Source organism: Crocuta crocuta, unplaced genomic scaffold, assembly GCF_008692635.1.
Source record: "Crocuta crocuta isolate KB4526 unplaced genomic scaffold, BGI_CrCroc_1.0 scaffold44, whole genome shotgun sequence".
Taxonomy (NCBI): Eukaryota; Metazoa; Chordata; class Mammalia; order Carnivora; family Hyaenidae; genus Crocuta; species Crocuta crocuta.
The window spans coordinates 5,677,179-5,704,976 of record NW_027530179.1 but is presented as its reverse complement, the minus strand read 5'-3'; the positions used below and the strand labels follow the sequence as shown (position 1 = coordinate 5,704,976).

General features: G+C 54.0%; 3 protein-coding genes across 3 annotated transcripts in view; 1 reads left to right on the top strand and 2 right to left on the bottom strand.

Annotated features, from left to right (window-relative positions):
- Nucleotides 1–4,753, top strand: part of KLHDC3 (kelch domain containing 3) — an 11,097-nt gene extending 6,344 nt beyond the window's left edge. Inside the window, exons 10-15 of the mRNA XM_077764934.1 lie at nt 1,865–2,012; nt 2,872–2,938; nt 3,018–3,122; nt 3,482–3,556; nt 3,668–3,785; nt 4,211–4,753. Of these exons, the coding sequence (XP_077621060.1) occupies nt 1,865–2,012; nt 2,872–2,938; nt 3,018–3,122; nt 3,482–3,556; nt 3,668–3,785; nt 4,211–4,347 (650 nt within the window). The 3' untranslated portion in view covers nt 4,348–4,753. The remainder of the gene's footprint in view (nt 1–1,864; nt 2,013–2,871; nt 2,939–3,017; nt 3,123–3,481; nt 3,557–3,667; nt 3,786–4,210) is intronic.
- A 4,135-nt stretch (nt 4,754–8,888) lies between these two features.
- Nucleotides 8,889–23,396, bottom strand: CUL7 (cullin 7). The gene is made up of 25 exons (XM_077764928.1): nt 23,085–23,396; nt 21,685–22,272; nt 20,970–21,121; nt 20,332–20,832; nt 19,673–19,811; nt 19,373–19,575; nt 18,877–19,105; nt 18,021–18,258; nt 17,832–17,937; nt 16,249–16,476; nt 15,863–15,953; nt 15,589–15,760; nt 15,300–15,405; nt 14,935–15,030; nt 14,571–14,746; nt 14,110–14,243; nt 13,618–13,800; nt 13,040–13,374; nt 11,753–11,913; nt 11,360–11,576; nt 10,979–11,252; nt 10,072–10,217; nt 9,800–9,926; nt 9,516–9,721; nt 8,889–9,264 (listed from the first exon to the last, which is right to left on the bottom strand). The coding sequence occupies exons 2-25, from the start codon at nt 22,262–22,264 to the stop codon at nt 8,941–8,943; spliced, it is 5,124 nt and encodes a 1,707-aa protein (XP_077621054.1). The 5' UTR covers nt 22,265–22,272; nt 23,085–23,396; the 3' UTR covers nt 8,889–8,940.
- A 412-nt stretch (nt 23,397–23,808) lies between these two features.
- Nucleotides 23,809–27,744, bottom strand: MRPL2 (mitochondrial ribosomal protein L2). Its single transcript, XM_077764927.1, has 7 exons — nt 27,561–27,744; nt 26,132–26,300; nt 25,202–25,343; nt 24,974–25,089; nt 24,787–24,897; nt 24,414–24,487; nt 23,809–24,058 (listed from the first exon to the last, which is right to left on the bottom strand). Exons 1-7 carry the CDS (start codon nt 27,654–27,656, stop codon nt 23,846–23,848), a joined length of 921 nt encoding a protein of 306 aa, XP_077621053.1. The 5' UTR covers nt 27,657–27,744; the 3' UTR covers nt 23,809–23,845.
- Between the last annotated feature and the right edge of the window lie 54 nt (nt 27,745–27,798).

The following is a 27,798-nucleotide window of genomic DNA, read 5'->3' as shown; positions in this document are numbered from 1 at the left end:
TGCTGGCAAGGGGGGGGGGGGGGGGCGGCTGGCAGAAGCTTGCGAAGGGACAGGGCGGTGACGTTCTGGCTTCTCCAAGAGCAAAAGGAAACCAAATACCACCAGGGCCTGGCCCTAGTTTCCCTAGAGCGCGGAGCCCAGCGTCATGCGACAAAAAGGTGGCGACGTTCTATTGAGTGCGTGCCCACCCGCCTAAGCGTCCTGGCCGGTTCACCACCGACTTGCGCAGACGCGTCTCCCGGAGAGGCCGGAAGAGGCGGGGCGGGAGGCACAAGAGCGGAAGTAGCGCCGTTAGCTCCCGGCGAGTCCCACGAGCCAATGCCTAGAGAGGGTTCCCGCGCCGCGGCGGGCCTCCGGTTTCCCCGCGGGGCCGGGAGAGGCGAGGAGGACGGCGGGGACATGGGGCCCGGGGACCTGCGGAAGGGTGAGGGCCCGGGGCCGGGGGCGGCGGGAAGGGTAGGTCGGGTAGAGCAGTGACCGCGAGACTGCCAAGTTCACCGCGGGGAGCGCCGCAGACAAAATGGGACAGTGATTGTGAGGGGGCCGCTTCCTGGGTTAGGACAGCCTGGGCAGTTTCTGAAAGGGAGGATGAGGGTTTTCCGCAAGGAGAAACACACGTGTAAAAAGTAGTCGGGAGAGGCGTGGGTTGCTGGGGGTTAGTAGGTCAGGACTGAACACGTTTCGCAAACCTTTGTTGAGCGTCTGTCGTGTGCGGGTTGTTCTAGATGCTGTAGAGACAGTAGTGGAAAACAGCCAAAAACTCCTGGGGCGACCAGCTGGCTCAGTAGAGCATGTGACTCTTGATCTCGGAGGTGTGGGTTCAAGCCCCACATTAGGTGTAGAGATAACTTAAAAATAAAATCTTTTTTAAAAGATCGTGTTCTCCTGGAGCTTACCTTTCAGAAAGGGTGACTTTAAAAAAAAAGTAATACAGTAAAAGGCAAAGTGCAGGATTGTGTATTTATAAGGGTGAATTTTATGATATGTGAATTATACCTGTTTTTCAAAACGATTATAAGGGCTACAGAGAGAAGGCAAGCAAAGGGTTGCAATTTTAAGTGGTTACAGAAGGCCTCACTGAGTAGGTGACATTTGAGCAACAGTTTGAAGGAGGTGAGGAAACAAGCAGTAAATACATCTGGATAAAGATTCCAAGCGGAGGCACCATCAAATGCAAAGGAACTGAGGCAGGAACATAGATCTTTTTGCTCAGTAAGTGCCAGACTAGTTGACTGGAGAGGAGTGGGAAAGAGATTATAGGATGTGAGATTAGAGACCAGGGGGCTGGGTCACAAGGGGGATTTAGCTTTTGCTCTGATCAAGATGAAGCTATTAGGGAGTTTTGAGTTCTGAAGTGATGTTATCTGAAGCCTACGTGTATGGAAAAGGGGTAGGAATGATGAGATCAGCTTTGTATTTTAGATGCCTGTCTGGCCTGTCCAGCATAGTTTTGGGAGGAGATGGAGGTTGGAAGACTAAGAGCACTGGCTGAGGTGAGAGGTGCTGAGAGTATGGAGGGGAGCGCTGGCAGTGGTAACTGAGCAAGGAAGACATGCCCTTTGGGGAAGCCTGTGAAGGCAGGATTCAAAAGAAGATGACAAGTAAGGGATTGTGTGGCTTGGCCCACCTTGAGCTGTACATGTGTATACCCTCTTTAGCTGGGTGAGGCCGCAGGTGGCAGGAGTGGTTGGGAGGTTAGGTGTCAGTGTAGCACCCTTGCAACCTGTGCTGCCTAGAAACTGCCTTGATCGGCCTGATGGGGATATTGGAAAGGGTCAGTTACTTAAGGAATGAAGGTGGGACGAGGTCTCCGTAGCAATGGGAGATGCTGTGCTGAGTTGTGTCCCCACCCCTCCTTCCACAGACACATCTGACATGTCATTTGAAGAGCTGTTGGAACTGCAGAACCAAGTGGGGACTAAGACATACAAACAGTTGGTAGCTGGAAACAGTACTAAGAAGCTAGGTTCCAGACCACCTGTCCAAAATGTGTGTGTTGCAGATAAGCACAGGTGAGGAGCAAGGCCAGGAACTGGAGAATACCTGGGCCTTTGAGTAGGTGTCTGCATTCCCAGGTGGGAGGCCTTTGATCAAGGCTGGAGAGCCTTGGGTGCCTGGGTGGCTCCGTCGGTTAAGGGCCGACTTTGGCTCAGGGCATGATCTTGCAATTGGTGAGTTCGAGCCCCACGTCAGGCTCTGTGCCGACAGTCTGGAGCCTCCTTCGGATTCTGTGTCTCCCTCTCTGCCCCTCCCCCATTCACACTGTCTCTGTCTCAAAAGTAAATAAACATTAGAAACAAAACGAAACACTGGAGAGCCAGGGCATCTGGCTGGCTCAGTCACTGGAGTGTGCACTTTTTTCTTTTTCAATGCTTTTATCTTTGAGAGAGAGAGAGAGAGAGAGAGAACATGCACAAGTGGGGGAAGGGCAGAGAGAGGGACAGAGAGCCCAGTGTGGGGCTAGAACTCATGAACTGTGAGATCATGATGTGAGCTGAAGTCAGACTGACTAAGCCACCCAGGTGCCCCTCTTGATCTTATGGTTGCGACTTTGAGCCCCACGTTGGGTATAGAGATTACTTAAAAATAAAATCTTAAAAAAAATTTTTATGTTCATTTATTCTTAGGGAGAGTGAGCGAGCATGAGCGGGGGAGGGGCAGAGAGAGAAGGAGACACACAATCCAGGTTCTAGGCTTTGAGCTGTCCACACAGAGCCCTTGTGAAGTGGGGCTCAAACTCACAAGCCGTAAGATCATGACCTGAGTTGAAGTTGGATGCTTAACCAACTGTGCCACCCAGGCGCCCCAAAAATAAAATCTTAAAAAACAAAAATGTGGAGGCCTTGGACATGTCTTTTAATTTCTCCGTAGGCCTCTGGAAATGTCGGCCAAGGTCCGGGTGCCATTTTTGCGTCAAGTTGTTCCCATCAGTAAGAAGGTGAGGAAGAGGCAGGAAGAGCTGTCTCATTGAGGGGAGACCAAACGGTTCATTTATACTCTCTCTGTTCTCTCCAAAGGTGGCCCGGGACCCCCGCTTTGATGATCTGTCAGGGGAATATAATCCTGAGGTGTTTGACAAAACGTATCAATTCCTGGATGACATCCGAGCCAAAGAGAAAGAGGTTTGGAACACTAGACTGGCTCATGGAGATTCCAGGGGTGGGAAACCAGGGTACGGGTTAGAGAGTTGGGCAGAGGGGGAGCAGGCAACATAGTGGTGGGCAGATTTATTTCTCCTTGATTTAACGCTCCCTAATTTGCTTCTATTCAAATCCCGGCTCATGAGTTTACCAGCTGTGTGACCATTGGCAGGTTCCTTAAGTTCTCAGTTTTCTGATCATAAAAAGAGATAATAAAATAATTCCTATCTCCTAGGGTTACCGCATTAATACACACGAACCTCTTAGTATTAACGCTTGGCACAACGTTTCGGTAAACACTTACAGACTGCTAACGCTCATATTCATTTTGTAACGTGGAGCTCGTGAAAAAGCAGCTGAAGAAGCACCGTTCGGGGCAGGAGCACGAGAAACTGCAGCAGCTGCTTCAGAGAATGGTGAGTGGGTCAGAGTCGTGGGTGGGCGAGGAGAACAGTTCAAGGCAGGCAGGAGGTGCTTCACAGTCCCTCCTACTTACCCAGCTCACCCACCTCATCTTTGCTCCTCAGGAGCAGCAAGAAATGGCCCAGCAGGAACGCAAGCGGCAGCAGGAGCTGCGCCTGGCCCTGAAGCAGGAGAGGCGGGCTCGGGCCCAGCAGGGCCATCGGCCGTACTTCCTGAAGAAATGTGAGTGGGGCACAGCTGTCACCAGGCTTGGGTGGCCTTAGAGGCAGCGTGCTCTGTTGGGGGTCCATGAGCTCCCTAACGGAGGCTTGAAGGCTGGATCCCATGGGAAGTTGGAGGAAATCAGAAATGGTAGGGAGGAGTTGTTTGTAACTAATCTTGTCTCCCTAATTATAGATTATGGGAGAGGAGTGTTGCTTTTATCTCTCCCGCCTCCCCTGCATATGCTGGGCCAGGCTCATAGAAGGAGCTCACAGTTGGTTTAATAGAGAAAGCAGGGAATTATAGAAAAAATCTGCTTGCCGCGCACACCAGTGAACTCTAGCCAAGTCACGTATCCCAGCATAGCGGTTGGGAAGTACAGACCTGGGGAAAGGACGAGAGGAGTGCCTCCTCCCTTGCTTACCGGCTTTCTCTTTGTCCTCTAGCTGAGCAGCGCCAGTTGGTCCTAGCTGAGAAGTTCAAAGAGCTGAAACGCAGTAAGAAGTTAGAGAGCTTCTTGAGTCGAAAGAGGCGCCGAAATGCAGGCAAGGACCGGAGACATCTCCCTTTGAGCAAAGAGTAATAAGGAACTGTTCTCAGCTCTGCCTCTGCCCCAGTGAGAAATGGATCTATGGGGACAACTTGGGCGTGGCCTCTTCTGGTTCTTTTCTATGCAAGGGCAAGGATCATAGCTGCTCTTGAGCTAGATTGGCTCAAAAATGACTAAAGGGCTCTTGGACTGCCCCAGGGTGGGACAAGAAGAGCAGCCCAACCTTCTGTCATGGCACATTTTCTCTGCTTGGATCTGGTTCATTATGGCCTCATGTCTTCCCATCCTTGCTTTAAACCAGTGATCGTGGTATAGGAGAAAAAAGGCCAGTGACTGAGTGAGTGAGCTTGAGGCTGGTGAAGGCTGTGAAGTGTGTCGATAGCTCCCAGTGCTGGGACTTTATGTAAGAGCCAAATCATAAACATTCCTGTTACTCTTCTTTTTATTCTTTTTTTTGGTGGGGTTTTCGAGCAGCCTAGATACGGTTTCACTGGGCCGCCTGTGGGGGCTGGCAGCAAACTTAAGGCTCCCCATAAAGTGGGAAGTCAGACCAGAGACCCCTCCCACTTAACCCTCAAAGAAGACATGATCATTGCAAGAGGAAACCACTCCCACAACTCACCTACTTCGCTTTGGTTGTGGATACAGAGGGAGGGAGGAGGTGAGGACAGAACGTTTCCTCAATAATGTAGAAGCACAGCTGGCTGTCAGTACTATTTGGGTCTAATTCCTACTCCCGTGTGGACTAGAGAATCCTCAAGCTAACTAATGGTTCAGTTTGAAGTGGTCTCAGGTTGGTAGTGCTTCCAGGCACCTGGCAGAAGCAAGTGTAATCTTCACTTGAGGGTTGTGCTTGAAACTCAAGCCTCAAGCGTTCCTTTAGACAAAATCTGAAGGAATGTGAGCTTTCACCGAAAATATAAAAGCACACAAGGAAAGACATCACCATGAGCAAGAGTCATTAGGGACAATAGAAAACAGACTCAGACCAGCAAAAACAGATGTTAGAAATATAAAATACGAAATGTAAAATATCTTGCTTATATTTAAAGAGAAAGGATGACTAAAAAAAGAATATCTAAAAGGACCAAATTGGTTTGATAAAAAGTAGAGCTTTTAAAAATGAACTGTATACTATTTGAAATTAGAAATTTTAAGGTTGGGGTGCCTGGCTGGCTCAGTTGGTGGAGTGTGTGACCCTTGGTCTTGCAGTTGTGAGTTCAAGCACCACACTGGGTGTAGAGATTACTTAAAAATAAAATCTTTAAAAAAAATAGAAAAACTTTATTGGGCACCTGGGTGGCTCAGTTGGTTAAGCATCTGACTCTTGATTTCAGATCAGGTCATGATCTCATGGTTCGTGGGATCGAGCCCCACTTTGGGCACTCTGGAGCCTGCTTGGGATTCTCTCTCTGCTCCTCCCCCACTGGGGTATGCGTGTGTGCTCGCTCTTGGTCTCTCTCTTGCTGTCTTTCAAATAAGTAAACATTTAAAAAAGAAAGAAACTTTATGGTTAAACAACAGATTAGTTACGCCTAAAAGAATAATGAACCAGAAGTAGATTTGAAGTTACAAAGATGAAACATGGGGATACAGAGAAATGGAAACTAAGGAAAGGATTAAATACACAGGAAAAACAAAACATGGAAGATAGATTGAGAAGGTATGGTACATACAATCTGAAATCCAGAGGAGAGAATATTTTAAAGAGGCTGAGAATTTTCTAGAATTGAAACTTATAAACACTAGGATTCAGAAAGTTCTATTAATTTCCAAGCAGGACTGAAAAAAAAAAAATGATGGCTGGCTCAGTCAGTAGAGCATGCAATTCTTGATCTTGGAGTTCAAGCCCCACATTGGGCACAGAGATTTTTTTTTTTTTTTTATAAATCATGAAATTACGGAATATTTTAAAGACTAACATCTGAAAAGCAGCTATAAGGAAGAAAGAGGTAGAATTAGAAGCTGGGACATCCAATGCTTGATGTTTCTGAAATGGACAAATAGATGGAATTCTGATGACTGAAATATGAAATGAGCAGAAAATGTTTGTCTCCAGGTGAATGTAGGCTGAAGGCTAAAGCTACCAAGATATTTTATCTTTCCCAGAGGGATCCAGTGTTCTAGGACCCCTGATGCCACATAGATCAGTCCTACTTTAAAGCCAGAGAACAGATTCTGGCTGATTAAAGAAAGACTATTGAACTAGGGCTCAAGAAACACAAGGTTATAGAAAAGCTCAAAAAAAAAAAAAAAGTGGTTGGCTGGTAAGTGTGAGCAGTTAAAAGCACTCTAAATCCTACCACAAGAGCGTTGTGAAGATGTCCCTGTTGCCACCAGAGAGATTCCACTTTCCTTCCTGCTTTGCTCTAGATTCAGAAATTCCTGGCGGAGGCATTTGAATTGCTAAGCCTTGGTTATACGGCTGCAAGGAGGATGCTGGGAAAGCAAGTATCTGGTCTTTTATATTGTGGGGTGTGAGCTTTATCTTCTACCTAATTTGTGTGGGGTTTCCAAGCATAAGAAGGGGGTTTATGGGCGCCTGGGTGGCTCAGTTGGTTAAGTGTCTGACTTGGGCTCAGGTCATGATCTTGTGGTTTGTGGGTTCCAGCCCTGCAGCATCGGGCTTGTCTGCTGTCCACAGAGCCCACTTCAGATCCTCCATCTCCCCTCTCTCTGTGCCTCCCCTGCGCACTGTCCCTCTCCCCGCCAAATTCAATATTAAAAAAAAGAAGGGGGTTCAGACAGAGGGTAGTTAAGAGCACCCCTGCATGTCCACCAGAGGCCGTGCTGGCCCCACCAGGCCTTCAGCCTGCTACTCTTCCCCTTCATTGAGGGCCCACAGGAGATACTGGAGAGCTCTGAGCTTCAGTGATGGTAGTTGGTCTGCTTGCTTTTTGGTTTTTATTGGGAACATTATTAATCTGAGATATAATCAGTATACACCTGACTCCCTCCACCCATTTAACTTGTACAATTTGATGGTGTTTAGTATATTCACAGTTGTGTAACCATCACAATTTTGTAACATTTTCGAGACCCCAAAAAGACCCCATATATCCTCTAGCAGACACTCCCCATTTCTTCCCAATCTCCCCAGCCCTAGGCAGCCACTAAACCACTTTCTGGCTCTAGATTTGCCTATTTTGGGACATTTCGTGTAAGTGGAATTAATACATGATCCTTTGAGTACAAACCGGCTGTCTGGGATAGAAGAAGGAGAGACTGTGAGGATGGTCTCACAGAGGGGTCAGGGTAGCAAACTTCTGTCCCAAGTCACGCAGGAAGTGTGTGCCCTGTAGGGATGGAAAGTCCTGATGGCAGGGGAAGAGGCTCAGGTCTCTCCTGGTGCTGGTCAGAGAAGGGCAGTCAGGACTGTTCACCCAAGTGACAAACTAGCAACCCCAGTGTGCCCTGGAGCCCAGTGCCTGTTACCTGTCTTCCTTCTAGAACGTGGACCAACCAGATGGTTCTGCTCTGAGAACCACCAACAGCATGGTGGGGCCACCATACTGGAAAGTAAAACAAGTATGGGCCTTCTGCAGCTACCCTGTTTGCCCTCTGTTTTGCTGTCTCGTCCTGGGCATCCTGATTCTCCCAAGCCCCTGGCCTGTTTCTCTTACAGATTCTATTCCAGATCTCAGTCCTGGGTGGCACCCAGTTCCCCGTCTGGCCTCTGTGCCCTCTCACTACCTGACTCTTCCTCACCCTTCCCCACATCCTTCTTCTGTAGCCTTCTCCCTTATCTTGGCTGCAAGAACCTTGGACTCAGGATGCCTGGGTCACTCCTTCCTGACTCCCTTAATCACCCCTGCCAAGACGCAGAGCTCCCCAGCCTGCCCTGCCCTCCTCCTGTGGTTGGGGCCGGGGGAGTCCATCCTAGCAGCACAGAGCAAACCTCCCGGACAGTGGCCTGTGGCCTGCCGCTGCTACTAGTGGGGGTCTGGCTCTGGCAAAAGTAAAGCTCTGTGACCAGAAGGCTTGTGGGAGCTGCAGTTCCTTCTAGGTCTGCTTCCAGCCCAGATCCTAAAGCTTACAGACAACCCCCTCTCAGGCTCCTGGGTGCCTGCAGTCCTTTATCTCACTTCCCCCCATCAGCCTTACCTAGGGAAGATGCCCTGCATTATACTCACTGCTGGGTGTGGGGGCCAAGGGAGGGACTCATTAGTCTGTCAAATGCTCCCATACCTGGGGCTCATCAGAACTCACGGTGACTCTGGTTCTACAAATGAAAAAAAATGGAGCCCTGCTCAACAGTCTGCCCAAGTTACAAGCCATCCAACACATGGCAAGGGGGACTTAGGTCTGCAGCCTGCAGGGTGAAAGCACTTCTGGCCATGTGCTGAGAAGGGGTGGGGGTCTATCCCTGTCCACTTAACTCCTCTCCTGAGAGGGGGCTGCTCAGTCACACCTGACTCCCTCTACTTTTCTCCCCAGGCTGCCATCCTTACCCTAATAGTGTGGCATGGGATGACACCATCTTAGAGCCAGAGGGCTGGCTCCTTTCCCCTTTTAGCCAGGAAAGTCCCTGCTGCCCCTGTCAGATCCTTCGCAGTCACCACACCAGCCACATATTCAAACTCCCGTATTTTATTTCTGTAAAAAGCCCTGATCCCATCTCCAGGGCTACCGGAAGGTAGAGAAGCTCTGGGTGCCTGTGCATGAGGCATAGGGCACACCCCGAGAGCGAATCTGCAGGGTATGGAAAGTGAGGGGTGGGTTGGGGCCCGAGGAGCCTGGGTTCAGGGACTCGGTGTGAGGCTCCATCACAGTCACAGGGACTGCATAGAACAGCGTCTGGGGCCGGTCGTCATGGCGCCTCACTGTGCCCTTGCTGAGGAGGTGCAGGACGCAGGAGAGGACATCGGTACTGTTGCAGGCAGACCCCCGACCAAGGCTGCTGACCAAACCCCTGGGGGGACATGGGCCCTTCTGCCAAGCGTCCAGGACCTGGGAAGGAGCGGGAAGGGCGAACAGCAGGTTGGAGGTACCCAGCTCACTCCACCTCCAGCTTCCACTCCAGGCACAAGCCGCCAGCACCAGGAGCTCTAAGGACATCAGGCACGCCCCAACCCCACCCCTTACAAACCTACCTGTTCCGGCTCCCATAGTGACCCAGAGGCCTCAAATGTGGATCCACCTCCTCCTGCTTCCCCACCCCCACCCCAAGGCTCCCTCCCCCACTGCCCAGCCCTGCCTACCCGACAGACCAGCTGGTCAATATGCAGCCCCTCATCCCCATGGGCTTTGAGGATTCGGACAATGAGGCAGTTCAGAAGGTTCCTCCTCTTCTCCAAGTTCCGGCCCTCTTCATCCTCCGCTTTCAGGTACGTCTGAGGTGGGATGAGCCACACGTTGCCCCTCCTTGGCCTGGGCTCCTCGTTGCCATCTCGAATCTTGAGTACCCCTGAAATAAGCACTGGTCTTCAGTGGGGGGGGCCACAAAGAGGCTGACAGCAGGGGCCCCTTTGCCCCAGGTACATACCTCCTGGGACATCCTTTTGCTCTTGAAGGTCCAGGGGGCCTCTCGAAGAGGTAAGAGGCCCAATTGCCTGATTGAGCATGTCTGGAGAGAGCCCGGAGAGCGCCAGCAGACTCTCCACAGAGACAGCCTTAAAAGACCAAGAGGGAAACATTCTAGGCTTCCCCAAGGGGTGGAGCAGAGAAGGTACAGGGAGGGAGGACAGGGAATCGAGGTTTAGGGGAAGAAGGGTGAGAAGGTACAGACAGCGCGCGTGCACAGAGGAGCGGGGCCACCTTCAGGTCATTGAGATACAGCAGCAGCCACATCTGCACAGTGGACACGTGCAGGGTCTGGTCCCCAAACTGCAGCTCAGCCCGGCCAAGCCACGTCCACTGCAGTCGCCTCTGAGGGCCCCGCTCCAGGGCAGGGTAGCTCTGGCCTGAGAAGGATCAGGGAGAGAAGGAAGTCAGGCCTGGTGAGGGGGCACTGTCGGTTGAGCTCTGCCCCGGCTAATGTCTGCAGAGCGTCCCGCCCAGTGTTTGCGGATACTGTGGTTCCTGCTCTGAACTTGTAGAGCTTCGCCTTCTCTGTGTCTGCCTCCTGGGTAAGCCTCAGGCATCTGGGAGCTCACTCTGTGCCTAGCTTTGTGCCAGGAGCCTCTGATCAGTGCCTTCCAGGAGTTCCCCATTTTTTAAAGGAAGACCAAAACCACAAAGTGAGGAAGAACTGGGGCTCTCACCAAACTGGAATATCCACAAGACAGGAAATGCGTCCTCCCTGGTTAGTCTGGGAGCCCAGTGAGGGCAGGGTCTGAGTCTCTTCCCCCTCCTGTGTTGCTGCCCAGCCCAGGCCCAGTCCCCAGTGGGAAGCTTAGGTTATGGTGACTGACCAGGAGTCACAGCCCTGCTACTAAGGGAGGTCCCTTCTGGTGGCCTCAGGTGCCCTTGCCTCCATCCTCCCTACCCCCCACTCTCTAAAGAGAGTCCTATGTCTGTTTTAAGGATGGAAAAGGCAACAGTCTGGGGCTCTGGTGCTTGACAGCCCCACCCCCTCACCCCAAACCGAAGCTCCTGCCCTTTCTTCACTGAGGCTCCTCCCCAGGGCCTACCCGCCATCCGCAGGCTCTTTCCCTGAATCCCATCCTCTTCCAGCCACGCCCCCCGCCCTCCCCGCCACCTTGCCCTCTGCTCAGCTCCTCACTCTTGTTGTAGAAGTTGGAATATTGGTTCAAAGTGCCCCTGAGGTAGGCGGGCAGGCAGGTTCTGGGGGTCAGCGTGTGGCAGATAGAGGCAGTGGGCCAGCAGCGTGGTGACAGGACCAGCACGGACACTTCTGGCATTGCCCCTTCATAGTAGAGACCCTCATCTTCTTCCTCGTCCTCGTCCTCTTCCCCCGCCACACCTGCGGCCACCGCCACCCCAGCTCCCTCTGCCTCCTCTCTCTTGTGCTCCTTGTCACTGGGCTCATGGCCCCCCTGCAGAAGAGACATGGGGTTCCCGACAGCCGGTGGGCCTCCCGGGTCTACTCCTGGCCTCTCTTCCTCGTACCTTCCCCCGTGCTAATCCCTTTGCCACCACCCACCTGTATCTTCTTCTCGGTGTCCTCCAGCTTCAGGAGCTCCTGATCGAGCCGCTGGAGCTGGAAGACGTGGAACTGGCGCTGCAGCTCCTCGGACGCGCTCAGGCTCCGCAGCATCTGCTGGGGGAGGCGGTTGGGGAAGCAGGGGCCGATCTGCTCCAGCACGGCCCCCTCCAGCCAGCTCGAGCCCACGCCCAGGAGACGGTCTGCCATGTAGTGCCTGCGGGGGTCACACACGGGCCAGGCCAAGCCTCAGTGTGGGCCCTCGGCCTGGCCCAGCTGCCCGCCCTGGGACTCCGGCCTCCCTAAGGCCCAGGCGCCAGGAGCTGGTGCTAGCCAGGTGTCTGCCCCAGTCATCCGGCCTCCCCCGCACCCGCTCCCTGGGTCCCCACTCACTGGTAGTAATGCTCGAAGGTAGTGGCTATCTCCAGGCCAGAGAAAATCAGGACCGTCTCCAGGCACCGCTGCAGCTGCACTAGCATCTCCATCCCCCGGGCTCCGCCAATCCGGCTGCCCTGGATCCGCTGGTCGATGTGCCGGGCAAACTGCTCACTCACCTGGCAGTTGGAAGAGCACAGGAAAACCCTGAACAGGCGACTGGAAGAGGTGAGTGGGGGCAGAGAGGAAGGTCTGAAGAAGTAGATACGAATAGCTAAGCTGCTTCGTAAGCTGGTCAACACTTTTACCAAACTCCCTTATAAAGTGGTTAACGGTTATGCAAATGAACAATTAGGAAGTGTTTTTGCGCACTGAACATGTCTAAGAAATTAAACTGATAACAATAACTTAATGGGAATTAATAATTTATGGGCATCAAGATGGTTACACTGAGGTGTTATGGACACAACAGAACGACCAATGGCAACTCAAGCAGCCATGCTTCAGCTCCCCCTGCGCTACTGTCTGCTTATCAGGGCGCTCAGCCTGCCTTAGTTTATCATCTGCTTAAGCACATGCCTTCCCTAGAAGACAATAAACTTTGAAGACCCAGGGACCTTGTCTGTCTTCAGCTCTTATCACAGTGCCTGACACATTTTCAGTGCTTATTAAATATTTACGGAATGCCAGAGTAAAGTATAGATAGTACATCCATTAGATGGAATTTATACAAAAATAAAAAATAAGGATGAATAGCAACACTGAAAAAGGCTTTTAAGGTAATGGTCAAAAAAACCACAACAGGCTAAAACATTTTAGCTATTCATGAGTAAACTGTTAAATCATGCACACATGCTGAAAAAAGTATATCAAAATATATTAGCATGGCACGCTGCAGGTCCCTATGTGCTTCTTTCATCTTTCAATTTTTATTTATTTAAAAAATTTTTTAAATATTTAACTTTGAGGTAGAGAGAGAGACAGTGCGAGTACGGGAGGGCAGACAGAGAGAGAGAGAGAGAGAGGGAGACAGAGAATCTGAAGCAGGCTCCAGGCTCCGAGCTGTCAGCACAGAGCCCGATGGGGGACTCGAACTCAACAACTGCGAGATCATGACCTAAGCCAAAGTCAGATGCTTAAGTGACTGAGCCACCCGGGCGCCCCTCTCTGAATTTTTAAGACATGGTTATATACCCATGCATGTTCCTTGCTGAATGGGAACAGGAGGATGGTCGTTTTGAGGAGGTGCGGAAGAGAGGGTCTGCAGGGAGAGGCCCAGGGCAGAGGTAAGAGCGGGCGGCTTACGTGGGCAGCTTTGAGAAATGGGAGCTTCAGCAAGGCACCAGCACAGCCGTTCTGCAGCGCCAGCAGGAAGGTTGCCCGCGGCCCAAACAGCTCCGAGCTCGACTTCTGCAGGTTATGGAAGTGTTCACAGTAACGCGGCACAAAGTCATCATCCCGCCAGTGTGAGGTCAGAAAGTTGTTCACCTGCGGGGAGGTGGCCATAGCGTGAAGGGACAGCCCCGCAGGCCACCAGACGGTGGCACCCTCCCTCCCCGGCCCCTNCAGGTTTCTCACGACGCTGCTGGGAAGCCCCCGGGTAGCCAGGGAGCTCCAGTCGTGGCTTCGGTTTCTGCCCTCTGTGGAGACAGGGGAGGGGTCAAGGGCAGGGTGGGAGCAGCCCCCAGCTCACGGGTCCCCAAACCAGGGGGAGCCCTGGGGCTGTTCCTGACCTGCTGCCACCCGACATGATGCTCCCGGGCGGGGGCGACACAAACAGAAGGTGAGCAGGCTGAGTGGAAAGGGACGGAAGGCTGTGGCATGCGAGGAGGGGCCACGGAAACGTTCTGAATCGAGCTCCCACCTGGATCTCAGGTACTCACTGGGCCGGGGGGCGGCCACTGCCGGAGGGGGCGCCTCGCAGGGCTCCACGTGCACCAGCAGGTGTGTGAGGCGGCGCACGCGTGAGGAGAAAGCAGCTGCGCGGCTCTGGGGATTTTGGGCGGCCTCCCGACTCTCCAGGTACTGGTCCAGCAGCCAGCCCAGGGGGCTGACGCCATCCTCATCTGGAGAGGGGGAAGTAAGCCACGGTGGGCCATGTCTCCAGGGCAGTGGAAGGGGCTAGGCTGCATGAAAGCACCGAGAAAGGGACTGGACAGAACATACGGGGTTGGTGCGGGTAGCAAGGCCCACCTGTCCTTATGGTGTCAGCTGACACCTGGGAGATGTGGGAAAGGAGGCGGCCCCCAGGCTAGAAGGGGGGCACTGGGCTACCAAACAAACGCAGGTACCGAAAGCGCCAAGGGCATAATACAGGTGGCTCTAGGGCAGAACAAGAAGGGGCAGTTAGCAGAGCCACGGGTCGGCATGGTTACCGGGGGAGGTGATGTTCTGCACCAGGGGGCTGACCAGGGCCTCCCAGCAGGTCTTGCCCAGTGCTTGGGCGGCCTCATCATCGGGGAGGAAGCGGTCAGCAAAATTCTGCTCCTGACGCAGAGCCCCATTGAGCCTGGGGATGAGGAGGGGGGGAGGCAGGTGTCAGAGGCTCAAGACTTAAGTTACCCTGGCGTCTGCCCAGCCTAATGGCGGGGTAGCCCTAGCAGCCAAACCAAATCCCCAGCCGGTACTTCAAAGCTCTCCCATGTGGCACATTCCACTCCCAACCCACCAGAGAAATCTCTTTATTCTTTCTTTCCTTCCCCAAATTGTAGAGCACGCCAGCCCTTTCCCCAATCACGTTAGCCCTCCATCTACACCCTCCACAGAAGGGCCAGCGCCACCTGTAATAGTCTTAGCTCCCACACACACACAGCCACACACACACGCTCGCACACACCTAGAACTCAGGTGCAGGAGGCTCCTGCGGTCCTCTGCTATGTCCTGGCTCCAAGCCTGTGCCCGAACCATGTAGAAGAGGCGTGTGTGACGACACAGCTGCTCCCGAAACACTGGCCAGAACGTGAGCTTGGGGCCTAGGACCTCCAACCCCCGAATGCGTGTGTCGATGCCGCCCTGCAATGTGCACAGGCTTGTTTTCACCCACCCCGCATCCCCCTCAGAGTGCGCTGGGGCCAGCCACACCTCCATGCCTTGTCCCGGAGATGCCCGGGCCCTAGGCCGGGGCTCTGGCTCACCATCTGCAACAATAACAGAACCCAGGGCTCTGCGCCCCCGGACCATGCCCCGTGCCCCTGCCAAACCTGCTGGCAGCGCTTGATGCGGATCTGGATAATGGGCCAGAAGCGGGTCAGGTTCTCAAGGAGGATCACCCGGCTGGCCGAGGGCATCACGTTCACCTGGTCGGGGGCAGAGAGGGCTGTCACCTCCACGTGTGTGGATGGGCATGCTGAGGGCACCCAAGTCTGCCCCTATTCCGTCCTTCCCTTTAGCCCGGGGTGGGGGGGGAGCAGGGTCCTGACAAAGGGGTCCCGATGCCATCACAGAGGCACAGGGAGAAAGGACTCTACACCCTAGGGGGCTCAAGACAGGGAAGAATTTAGGAGTTCAGGAGTTTGGGCAGGAGGGCAGACCCTGTGAGGTGGTCTCATGGCATAGGGGTCCCTACCGAGTTGAGTTCTGTGTTAAGAGAATTGGTGCTGTCGCCCCCAAACACCACCACCCTGGCTGGCATATAGCTCGAGTCCTCACCAGCCACCAGAAGAGTCAGCTGCCTGGGACCAGGGAAAAGGAAACAATCAGAACCGGAACCTGTCAGGTGCTCGTAGACTGAACCAAGGGCACTCTTTGATCATGTTTGTATTGGGCGGGGGAACTGTGCTTCCCCCGAAACAAACACAGGGAGGTCACAAAGACAGTATATACGTGTGCCTGAGCATATACTTGGGGCCTGTTACCTGATGAGGATGCCCTGGTTCATGTGCAAGGTGATGTAGTGGGAGCCGGCGCTGCCATTGGACTCCCAGTAGGTCTTGGGGTTCCGGTCCGTCAGCTTGCTGGCCCGGTGCGGGTTGGAGGACACCTCCACCTTCTCCCAGCACTTGTCCTCCTTCACTTCCACGCCGGAGCCTGGGGGCAAGTGGGAAGGGGTGGCTGTCACAGCCTGGTAGGTGTGGAGAGAAAAGAGACACGGGTGTAGGGGTGTGGAGTAACGTGGGGACAGGCACAGACCCTGGCACAGATATCTGAGGAACACGTCAAAGAAGGGGATGTTGATGGGTCGGTGGGTTCGTCTGTGGTCTTCGATCTGGCCCAGCACCATCTGCAGCCGGAACATCAGAGAGAAGGGGCATGGGGAGGAGGGAGGGCACACATGGAGGACACACGGAAACACATATGGAGGAAAGACCCAGCAACAAGGGGGCTTCCTCCAGAGCCCTGGCAGAGGCAGAGTGGGAGATGCGGAAGGTGGTGCAGAGAACCAATGCCCGCGGGCTCACCAGACTCTCCTATCTTTCCCAACCTCTGGAACACAGCCCCCTCCCCTGGCCCTGCTCGGGTTTCATCTTCTTACCCAGCTCCGAACCCCCAAGCCTCCCCCTGCCCTCCCTCCTGACCTGGATGCAGCCTCCCAGGATGTTGGTAGTGAGTTTCCGGTAGAGGTGGGCATGCTTCTCACACTTGAACACCATGTCCCGCAGCTCCTGCGCCAGATCCAGTTTTCCCAGGTGCTTTTCCAGGGCCTTGGAGATGGCATCTCGGGCTCCCAGCTGATTGAGCACCACGGCGTAGTCCCTGCTCGCGGAGGCCAGGCGGTGCAGGAAGAAGATAAGTTCCTGGAGCACCTGGCATGGGGACAGGGTGGGTGTATACAGGGCACAAGGNGGGGGGGGGGGGGGGGGGCTGGGGCGACTGCAGTGAAAAGACAGGGTGAGGAAGCGAAAAGGCCAGAAGTGGGGAGAGTCATGAGGGCTGAGTGGAGTTAGGTGCAGACGGCTTCCCAGCTTGTTCCCTTCTAGGCCGTGTCCCAAGAACCAGTTGCAGGGCTGCATTTTGAGATGCTCGGGCCCTGAGTGCAGGCAGGGAGGGGGCACAGAGGGACACTCAGTGAGTCTACCTCTGAAATGAAAACCTGGGTAACAGCCCAAAGGTGTGCACTGCAGACACCCACTGCCAAGCCTTCCAAGCCCAGGACCTCCCTGTGGCAGGAGACTCTGAGATTTGATGTGGCCTCCACCTCTGTCACCCACCTTACCCCCACAGGCCCAGCCAAACAAGAGCCCCTGAGGCTTTTACTGTAACATAGTCCTAACCTTTTGTGTAAGAAAGGAGATGGCATGTAAGATCGTACACTTGGGTTCGCTTATATTTGCATAAGGACACACCAGAAGGACACATAAATTAATACAAGTGGTAACTAACAATGTGCATGGGGAGGGGCACTGGGAAAATTGGGTGCAAGTAAGAAGAGGTGGAAGTGAGAATTCTCCACGTACGTTTTGTTGTACTGTTTTGATTTGTGACCTGTACGAACATATTCCCTATTTGAAAAAATTCAATTTTATTTTATTTTAGTTTGTTTAATGTTTCATTTATTTCTGAGAAAGAGAGACATTGTGAGCAGGAGAGGGTCAGAGAGAGTGGGAGACACAGAATCTGAAGCAGGTTCCAGGCTCTGAGCTGTCAGCACAGAGCCTGATGCGGGGCTCGAACCCACAAACCGTGAGATCATGACCTGAGCCGAAGTCGGACGCTTAACCGACCGAGCCACCCAGGCACCCCATAAAATTCAATTTTAAAAACAAATCCCAGGGATGCCTGGGTGGCTCAGTTGGTTGGGTGCCCGGCTTCAGCTCACATCATGATCTCACGGTTCGTGGTTCGAGCCCCGCATGGGGCTCTGTGGCTGACAGCTCAGAGCCTGGAGCCTGCTTTGGATTCTGTATCTTCCTCTCTCTGTCTGCCCCTCCCCCACTGACGCTCTGTCTCTCTGTCTCTCAAGAAGGAATAAACGTTAAAAAAATTAAAAAAAAAAACCCAAAACAAAAACCAAAACAAATTCCAAACTAACCGAGAGCCACGCCTCCATTGTGCCCTCCGGGTCTTGCCCAGGGTGGGGGGTGGGGGGTGGGGTCTGCCTCATCAGAGGCTGCCTTGCGCCCTCTCCCTCCAGCACCTCCCCACAGCAGGGCAGGGGTACCTCTCGGTCAGTGTCTGGTGACCGCAGGCAGGCCATGCAGGCGTCCATGGCCTCGTGCCAGGGGAGCAGCAGCGCCTCGGGGAAGTCCACCAGCTGCGCCAGGATCCTGGGGAGCAGGCGGCAGCAGCAGAGAGATGTGTAACCAACCTCAGAGACCCCTTTACCCCATGCCCCTCCCCACCCCCTCACCTCAGAATGGTCAGGTGCAGGGCCTTGTTGGCCACCGGGGTGTCGAGGCCCCGCATCAGCGTGAGGAAGGGCTGGGGCTGCCTCTGCAGCTGCAGCAGGAGCGGCTGGATCTCCGTCTCCCGGGGCCCCTCTGAGCTGAGGGCTCGCTCCAGGTCCAGGAAGATTCTCCCAGGCAGACCGCAGCCCTCCATCAGTCGCCGCAGTGGAGTGTCAGGACACTGAGTTGGGGGTTCTTTTCCTATAGGAGGATGGAAGTTATAAGGGTTGGCCATTGTCGGGGATGTTAGGATCAGAAAAGGACAGATTCCGAATTCCTAATTTCTCCCAAAAACTTTCTTTGTATTCTTAAAATAGCAAAGGAGCTTCCTGTCTGCAAACAGCAGAGCATTGCCCTGTATCTAAAAGCATGTAATAATTAGGCTTTCCCTACAACAGAAAAAGTTCAATGTGGGGACTCTTTTTTTCTGAGACAGAGACAGAGACAGAGACAGAGGGGAGGGGGGCGGGGGAGGGGTAGAGAGAGACTCTTAAGCAGGCTCCTCACTGGGCATGGGGCTCAATCTCATGACTCTTGGATCACGACCTGAGCAGAAATCAAGACCCGAACGATTAACCGACTCAGCCACCCACAGGTGCCCCCAAACGTGGGGGCGTTTTAAGGCTCAAATCTCTTGCAGTTTTCTGACTCTCCATCCTCCCTCACTCATTGGAGGGAGCATCACTACACTTCAGACTCCTCCTAAGGTGCCATCTGTTCAGACAGGATCGCACGAAAACCGCCCAGATGCCTCCCCTGGGCTAACGCCCTCCCAGAGCCAGTCTGCAGAGCTGCTGCAGGGTCTGTTTGGCACCCCACCTTCCACCCTGGCTGCCTCTGCTGGCTCCTGAGGCTGGGCCTGGGCTTCTGGCAGGGTTGGGTAAGCTGGCTGTCCTGCCAGGGCCTCGGGCCCATATTTCCGGTAGACACGGCAGTTGAGCAGGTCCCTGAGAGCGCTGTCATCGAGTCGCTGTGGCAGAGCCAGCAGTAGGTCCTGGGCCAGCTCCATGGGCACGGCCAGCTCGGCCAGGATCTCGTCATCCAGAATCTGTCATCGGGGAAAAGCTCTCACTGCAAGTAGCCCTGCCGGCACAGAGGCTCCCGGGGCAGCTGGTAGGGGTGCTGAACCTCTCGTGGCTGGCAGCTGCCTTTTCCCACGCAGCTTGCCAATGCCTCTGAACGTTCTAGATGCCTTCCCTGCAGCCCCTTACACCGTGGACCTCCACTCCCCATCCTAAGCCTTCCACATGCTCTATCACAGTCCAGCCCTTGCAGCGAGCCCCCCAACTACTGGGTGTCCCCGGACCAGCTCTACCTCGCCATCCAGGTTCTCCTGGAGGATCTGGAGAACCTCCTGATGGTCGGGTCCGTCCAGCTTCTTGATGAAGAAGAGGAGCTCCCACCATTCCGCCTGGGTCAGGTGTTCACTTTCTTCAGCCTCCTCGTCCTCAGGCAGCACGTAGGGCACTGCATAGAGCTCTGTCATGGGCTTCCACCGCCAGGAGGGCAAGGTTGTGGCTACGGGGCATGGGGCACAGGGATGTCACCGCCTACCCCGCCAGACCGCTGCCCCTTTGCTCCAAGAGCTGACCCTCTGTTTCCTCTCGGGGCTCACCTACACCCAGGGTTCCACTGACCACTGCCCCACGGTACTCATCAGCCTCAACCACATCCTCAATGTCTTCCTCAAAGCCCAGAATTTCCAGCATGTGCCAGTGTACCCAGTAGGTGCGGCCTGTTGACTCCCACAACACCTGGTAGATATGGGGAAAAAAAGAGAGAAGGGGAAGAGAAGGCTCACTCAGTGACTGGCCCAATGATGAGGACCTACAGCCTTCAGGCTGACCACCTGGCCAGGTTTGGAACAACCGCCAAATAACACAACGCTGGCGTATGGAGAACACAAACACACGCACAAACGATGCCTTCTGTGGGGATGGGCTCTGCTTCTCCCCCGACCCTATCCTTTGATGGCTTATGCCCCCCACACTCCCTCTTGGCCTCAGGTGCTCTCTCCCTGACCCTGACCTTTGTGACAGTCTTGCTATATCAGTTTCTTCCTGGGAGTGAGTCTTCCTGATCTCACAGCCTCCTCAACTCCGATCTTCTCAGCCCTCCAAATGGCTCCCTTCTCAACTGTTGAGCCCTTTTAACCATTCCAATCCCCATGCGGGTTTTCTCAGTGGGTGGCCTGCCAGAGCACCCTGCACAGAAGCCCCAGTTATACTCCCCCAGCTGGATCCACAACAGCGTCCCACACGCACCCTCACTCACCTGCACGGGGGGCACGCCGTTGTTGCTCTGCCGGAACTCGCCCTCGTCCCCAGCGCTGACCTCCTCGTAGTCATCCAGCATGCGCACTCGCATCCCGGCCTGCAGCGTCTCTCGCACATACAAGGCATAAGTGTTGCCACTTGCAAACTCAGAGCGAGGGCGGAACCTCCTTGACCTCCTAACAGAGGGCCGGGCCCGGGCACGTGGCAGCCCTGGGCCGGCCTCTGCCAGCTGGGGCTGGAAGATGGAGCATGAAGACCGTGCCGAGGACCCCTGTTTGCTTGAGGCCCAGTCCCAGCGCATGGCCTGCACAAGCTCCGAGATCAGGGTGCCCATGGCCATGCTGAACTCCAGTTGCAGTCGACCCCTCTCCCCACTCAACTCCTCGGGAGCAGAGTTGTTCTGGCCTCCTGGTTCTGCAGCACTGTCATTCAGTTGGTCCAGAAGAGAAGTGACATGCAAATAGCGCTTCACCAGGGAGAAGAGAAGCCTTCCCGGGACCTGTGGGATGCAACCTTTGGCCTATGTCCACCTTGTCCCAGCTCTGGCTCCCCTTTCCACACCATCCTTCAAGGGTGGGTGCAAAGGTCTGGTCCCCAGATCTTGTTCACAGCCCCCACTACCTCCCCACAGAATACCTGTGGCAGCTGGATACCCTCGAAAGACATGGGGTGTTCAGAGAGTGTGGCCTGTGCGAACAGAGCTAGCAGAGCACAGCGGCTGTCAAAATCCAGGTGTTTCTCAATGGCTTCTTGCTGGCTCAGTGACAGAAGGATCTGGGTTCGGGTCCCTGAAACCCACACCCCAGTCAGTAACTGCTCCCTAACACTGCCCTTCCCAAGCATCCCTCCTAGATTCTCTATTCTCTCAGTCCAACCCCTTTGTTACTACACACAGGATGCATCTATCGATCAATTGATCTATCGATCTATCTACCTGCCTGCCTACCTACCTATATCTGCAATATCTATCTATATCTGCAATTATCTAATAACTCTTTCTTGGCATAGAGATCCAACTATTTTGAGTTCCTAAGGATTCAGTCCTTCCTCTTTCTTTTATTATTTTTTAAAGTAAGCTCTACACCTAACATGGGACTTGAATTCATGACCCTGAGATCAAGTGTCCCATGCTCCATTGACTGACCCAGCCAGGCATTCCCCCCAGCCAGGCATCCTTCCTCTTTCTGCAGAGATGCCCCCACCCACCTTCCTACCTCCTTTTCTCCCAACTCAAAGAGAAGGGCAACAGAATCAGTCAGGCACTGATGAGACAGAGGCTCTTGCCACAGTGTCCTGTGAGGCCCTGAGCTGACCTACCTTCCCATTTCTTTCCCCCCACACCGCTTCTCACCAGCATCATGAGAGGCCAGGGCTTGTATCATCCGGCCAGCGCTCCAGCGAATCTGGTAATCAGGACTACTCAACATGTGCATGAGCAAGTCCAGGACCCTCGGGTCTTTGAATACACCAGTGAGAGGCTCGATGCTGGCGTAGGCGCTGAGTACGTGGACGGTGTGAAGCAGAGGAGCAGGAGGGATGGTGCCCACACACTCCTCCAGCTGCCGGAGGGCCCTCTGAATCAAAGACTTCACATCAGTTTCCATTTCCCCCAGCACAGATTTGTCCAGGGCCCCGGCCTCCCCTGCAGTCTCCTGAGAAGGCCCGATGACCTGGCCGTCCTCGCCCAGCATCTTGTGGCAGTTGGCATAGATCTCGTCGTTGGACATCCACAGGAGGATGTGCTCGGCCTTGCAGTCCACTTGGCTGGAGTCCCCTTCTCCATCATCCCCACGCCTGAGGATGACCCAGCGGATCTGGTACTCAGGATGCCCATCATGGCCCACCCGCTGACGGATCAGCTCATCCGGATAGGCGTGCAAGCCCGGGCCCAGGGGCACTCTGAATTCCCTGTAGCGGAGTTCCCCCACCATTCTGGCACCTGAGACACACAAGGGAAAGAAAGCAGTCAAGCTAAAATGAGAGGGGGAGTTCAGAAAATCAAGAACATCCAGGAGTTGGGGAAGCAAGTGTGGCAAAAACTGTCAGGTTGGCTGGGGTGAAGCAGGGCCAAGGAGTTGCCTGCTGCAGGCTGGGTGGGGCCAGGCCTAAGCAGGGGAACACTGGGGTGTTTGTTCTAGGAACACAAAATTTGGTTGAAAAGAGGGTGGGAGGCCCTGCAGCCTAGAGCGGGTAGGTCTGGAGCAGTGGGAAGGGGATGGTGGGGACAGGGCCGACTTGGAGTTACAAGTGAATCCCAACACCCTGCGACAGGCAGCAGCCCTGAGGAGATACACCCCAGAGGGGGTGTGTGTTGGGGAGTGTCTGGGAAGAGATGCTAGCTCTGATGGTTGAAGCGCAGGGCTGTGTCACAGAGGCAAGAAATTTGGCGGGGGAGAATTGGTGGGATGGAGGCGCAAGGCGCGATGGGCTGGGAGGAGAGCCTGGTGGGCTGCAGGGGCGCAGGACGGGAGACCCTGGGGCAGCAAGGCCGGTGGGGGCGATAGGAGACCCAGGAGAGGGTGCACAGGAGACGCGGCGGGTTGAGCGGCGGGAGGCTAGGTGGACCCAAAAAGCCGGGGGCGCGCGGCAAGGTGCGGGGGAGGGGGCTAGGCCAGATAAACGAGAATCCCAGGCATTATGGAACTGGGGTGGGGGACGCGAGATCGGGTGCGCGCGCGGCTCGGTGGGCGAGTGTGCGGAGGAAAACCCGCTGGGGCTGGGGGCTGGGGGCCGCGGCGGGGCTCTGGCCACCTCAGTCAGAAGTCGATGGGGGTCCCGGAGCGAGGCCTGTCCTTCGCTGAGCTAGGGACGCAGCGCAGACGATGGCGGCGATGCTGGCGGCGATTTGGGCCCCGCCTGGGCTCCCGAGGGGGGTCGAGACGGAGAGGCGGGAGGGGGCGTGTCTCCGAAGGACAAGCTGGCGCGCAGGGGGCGTGGCGCGCAGGGACACGGCACCTCTGGGTGGCCACTGTCACCGCCCAGGGGCAGATCAGCGGCAGGGGCGGGGCAGGGCAGGACAGGGCGGAGATGGGACCCAGCCAGCAGTGCCGCCCGCTCAGCTCTGGGGGCTCCGCCGCCGGCTTGGAGCCATGGCTCATTTCCGCCAAACCCAGCGGAAAGCTAGGGGCCCTGGGAGAGCTCCTGGGCGGAGTCGACGGTGCCACCTCGGCAACGCGCGGCACCTCCTCCGTGCCGCCCCTTCCTCTTCCTTTTCTTTCTCCCTCCTTCCACCGGAAGTGCTCACCCCAATTCCCGAAGTCAGAACTGGAGACCTTGGAGGTCATTTATTCTCCCCTCTTCCGTTACGTAGAAAAGAACTGGGACGAGGGTGGAGGGGGGACGGCTGGAAAGGAGCAGCTCCAGTCTTTGCCCCCATATTGTCCCTTCCTTTCTCCTCTCCCGTTTTTGTTTGCTACAGCGTTTTTCTCCCGGTCTAATATGTACAATCCTCCCTCCCCCAAAAAACAGTAACTGCTAAAAATGAGGGGCAATTTTATTAGAATCCAGGGATCTCAGCTTTGGGCAGCGGCCGTGGGCAGCTTCACGTAACTCTTCATGGGGGGCAGTGGCCGAATCTTGCGGCCAGCCCAGCCGCCCTTGCGGTGCCATAGGCCACTGGAAGGCCTCTTGCCCAGCCAGCGGTTCCGCCCAGCCTTGCCGATGACCCGTTTGTTATGATCAATGTTGGATACCCGGCCTACTGTTGCCATGCACGTTTCCAGAACCTGACAGAGAAAACAGACGGAGGAGAATGCATCACGGAAGAAGAATCTGACGTTGACTGCATGACTCTGAGGCTTCTTAGGCTCACTTAGAGAAGGGAGAGGACAGGAGAAAATCACAGCAAAATTAAACCTGAGTGCAGGTGCTATGGTCCTTGAAAACAAAAGGCATTGTTCCCTATCCATCACAGTGTCAAACTGACAGGGCATGCCTAGTCACACTGGCAGAAAAGGACACACCTAGCTCACCGTAGTTCCCAACATAAGACACCTAAGGAACTACCCGGGACCAGAAGAGTACATTCCAAGATGTCCTCCTTTGCTGTTCCCTCCCACCTGTACCCACACACACACACACCTGCATCTGCCTCTTGGAAGGCAGCTGGATGATGGCTGTCCCATTTACCTTCCGCAGCAGCACGCCACATGTCCCTGGGTAAGGGAGAAGGAGCTTTGCCACCCTCCACAAAGGAGGAGGTGGGGGCAGATTAGCAGCGGGACACACCCCAGACCCTGCCCTTGTTTTGCCCTTTAGGAGCAGATACAATGAAGCAGAGCGCATGCAATGTTTTAAGCAAAACACATGCACCTCTCCAGTCTCATTTTCCTTGTTTTTACCTTCTTCTCTGCAGGTGGACCACCTACGGGTCCAAGGGTTCAGATAATTGGGACCTCAGGTACCCTTTGGCCTTCCAAATTCTAAGACCCCCAGGCAGCTCCTTTCCTCATACCTGCAGCACGGATATACTGGGCTCCCCGGCCTGGCTCACTCTCCACGTTGTTGATGAGAGTCCCCACAGGCAAGGCCCCAAGAGGATGTGCATCCCCTTCCCGAGCAGCAACTAAAAGACAGAATTTCATCAGCACCGGACCCCTGGCATCCTCCGAGCCCATACACATCTGGTGGCCATCTCTTACCTGCCATCCGACCTATGTAATCAGAGTTCAGGATTATATCTCCAGCCTGCATGTTTTCTGTGGCAATGATCCAGCGTTTCCGGCTGCCCCCAGCAACCAGAGCTATGTCTGCTGATCTGTTCAGGGTGAGGGACATGTGAACAGATCATCTAGGCAGCCCTACATCTTCCGAAAAGCCCCAGAACAGCCATTCAGCTACACTATCATCATCTCACATCCCAAACTTGCCTACAGGGATCATAGCGGACCACGATGACCTTCTCCTCAAAGGGTCCTGGCTTTGCTTCCAGCTCAGGCCGGAACCGCAGAAAGTCAATCATGCGATAACATTGCTTGTGGCCCCCGCCAATACCATGCACTTGGATTCGGCCTGTGGTCAGGAAAGTGCAGAGACATGAGTCAGGTCAGATGAATCAGTTCCTAGCAGTGGGATCAGGCCCATCCTGGGCAGAGAGCAATGCTTTCCAACATTATGATACAAGCAGAAAAATGACCAAAAAAATTTGCATAGCAAATGGTAAATGGGGGTGGGAAAACACCTACATAGAACTTGATAAAAAACATAGTTATAAGATACTGAAATTATATAAAACTTCCAGGCAAAATCTCTACAAATTACTTAGTTCAGTAAGTTTGCCAAGTGGTGTAAATAGTGCTCAGCTGTTGTAAATTAAAAAAGTTTTTTTAAAATATTTATTTAGTTTTGAGAGATGAGAGCAAGACAGGGCATGAGCAAGGGAGGGGCAGAGAGAGACAGAGACACAGGATCTGAAGCAGGCTCCAGGCTCTGCAATGTCAGCACAGGGTCCGATGCGAGACTCAAACTCACAGGCCATGAGATCATGACTTGAGTCAAAGTTGGACACTTAACCAACTGAGCCACCTAGACACCCCGTAAACTTTTGAAGGGCATGAAGAACAATGTAATTAACTTCATGTGTAGAATTGGTTTTTTTCAATTACCGAGATGGTCTTTAGGAGCACAGACCACCTTTCTGTTGCTTTGTATTCTATGCTTTCGTTCTTACACACCTACTACATGCAGAAGGACTCCAATAAATGTTTTTGTTACAGTTCTCTGCATGTCAATAAATAGGCCTAGGATCCTGACATGTTTTTCCCCTTTAATGCTTAAATCCTCTTTGCCCTTGGTCTCACCTGTGTGGTTTCGGCCCCCGGACTTCCTCATCTTCACTGGTTTGATGGTGTACTTGGTACGACTCTTCCAGGACACAGAATTGGCACTAAGGGCCACAGAGGTAAGCACTGGGCGGCAGAGGAGCAACACTGAGGAGAAGGGCAGCTGGAGGAGGGTACTGCTTGTCACCTAGGAAGAAACAAATCTCTTTCCCTTAAAAGGTAACTGAAGACACATCGGAGAATCAAGGGTAAAGGAATAGACCAAGTGGCCTACTTCCTGCTAGGAATGTCCCAGACCAGCTGTCCAAAAGCTCCACCCTTCACCTTTGCACAAATGCCTGGGCGGAATGTTTGTACAGGTGTCTGTGTGTTGATTATTTCTCATTGGAGGTATATCTTCAGTGGAATGTTCTCTCCTTGGTCCATCTCCTTCCAAATTTGGCTCAAACCTCTCCCTCTCTGGGAAACCCTTCCCTAAACAACTCCCTTCTCCAAACCTGGTAACTTCCCCACATCCCTGTGCCACCATCAGCACCAATGCCTTTTGCCCCTATGAGTTTATGTTTCTGGGAGTATTACAGATGTGAATGGAGGGGAAGGGCCACCTCTGTCTTGTTCCCTGTTGTATTCCCAGCATTTCACAGAGTAGGTTGGTGTGACTTTGATTTTAAGTATTCATCTGCCAAACTTTACCATCACCCAGGAAGGTCCAGAGGAATGAGACTTACTACTTCTCTTTTCTGTGACTCACCAATTGCCCACTAGGGACTTTGAGGATACCTTTACCTTAGCCTCCTAATCTTGTTATCTTGCCCTCTATTCTCTAATCTCAGCAGGAACTCATCTTTAACGGTTAAGAACTCAGGCTTTGAAGCCAGACTGTCTAGTCCAATAGCTAGTGTATGACTTCGGACTCCTGATCAGTTTTTGCATAGTAAAATGGTAATGATAATTACCTTATACAGTGTTTGAAAGGAGTTCATTTATTTATTTTTGAGAGAGAGGGAGAGTCCGCACAAGCAGGGTAGGGGCAGAAAGAGACAGAGGAGCCCAAGCAGACTCCACGCTGTCAGCAGCGAGCCCCATGAGATCATGACCTGAGCCGAAATCGGATGCTCAACAGACTGAGCGCCCCAGGCGCCCCAGGAGTTCATTTATTTAAAATATCTATTACTTATGCTTGGCTTACGATTGGCACTGTCAGTTATTACTGAAATCTGCACAGTGATCTGTAAAATACTTTCACCTCCAATATCTCGTCTGAGGAATCCTGTGGCCCTGTGGAACAGCCACGGTTACAGAAGAGAAAGCTGAGGCTGAGAGGGACTTATCCAACTTCCCAGGCGGGCGTGACTCCTGACCAGACTCGCATTCTCTGTCTTCCATCCCAGGGTGCCCACTCCGGCGGCCCGAATAGGCAGCCTCATTCGCAGACAGGGTGGATTACCTGGGCGGCCGGGAGCAGGCTCGAGCTGAGGGTGGCGACGGCCGGAGGCGTCAGGCTCAAGGAGCCCAGAGCGCGAGTCAGTACCCTCAGGGCCATGACGGTAGCCAGGCTCCGCTGGGCTCAGCACACCACCATTACTTTCAGCCAGACCGCCTGGCGCCTTTACATGACGCTAACAAATCCCTGGGCCGTCGCTCCCTCATGACGTAATGCGGTGGGCAGAGAACGGGAGACCAAG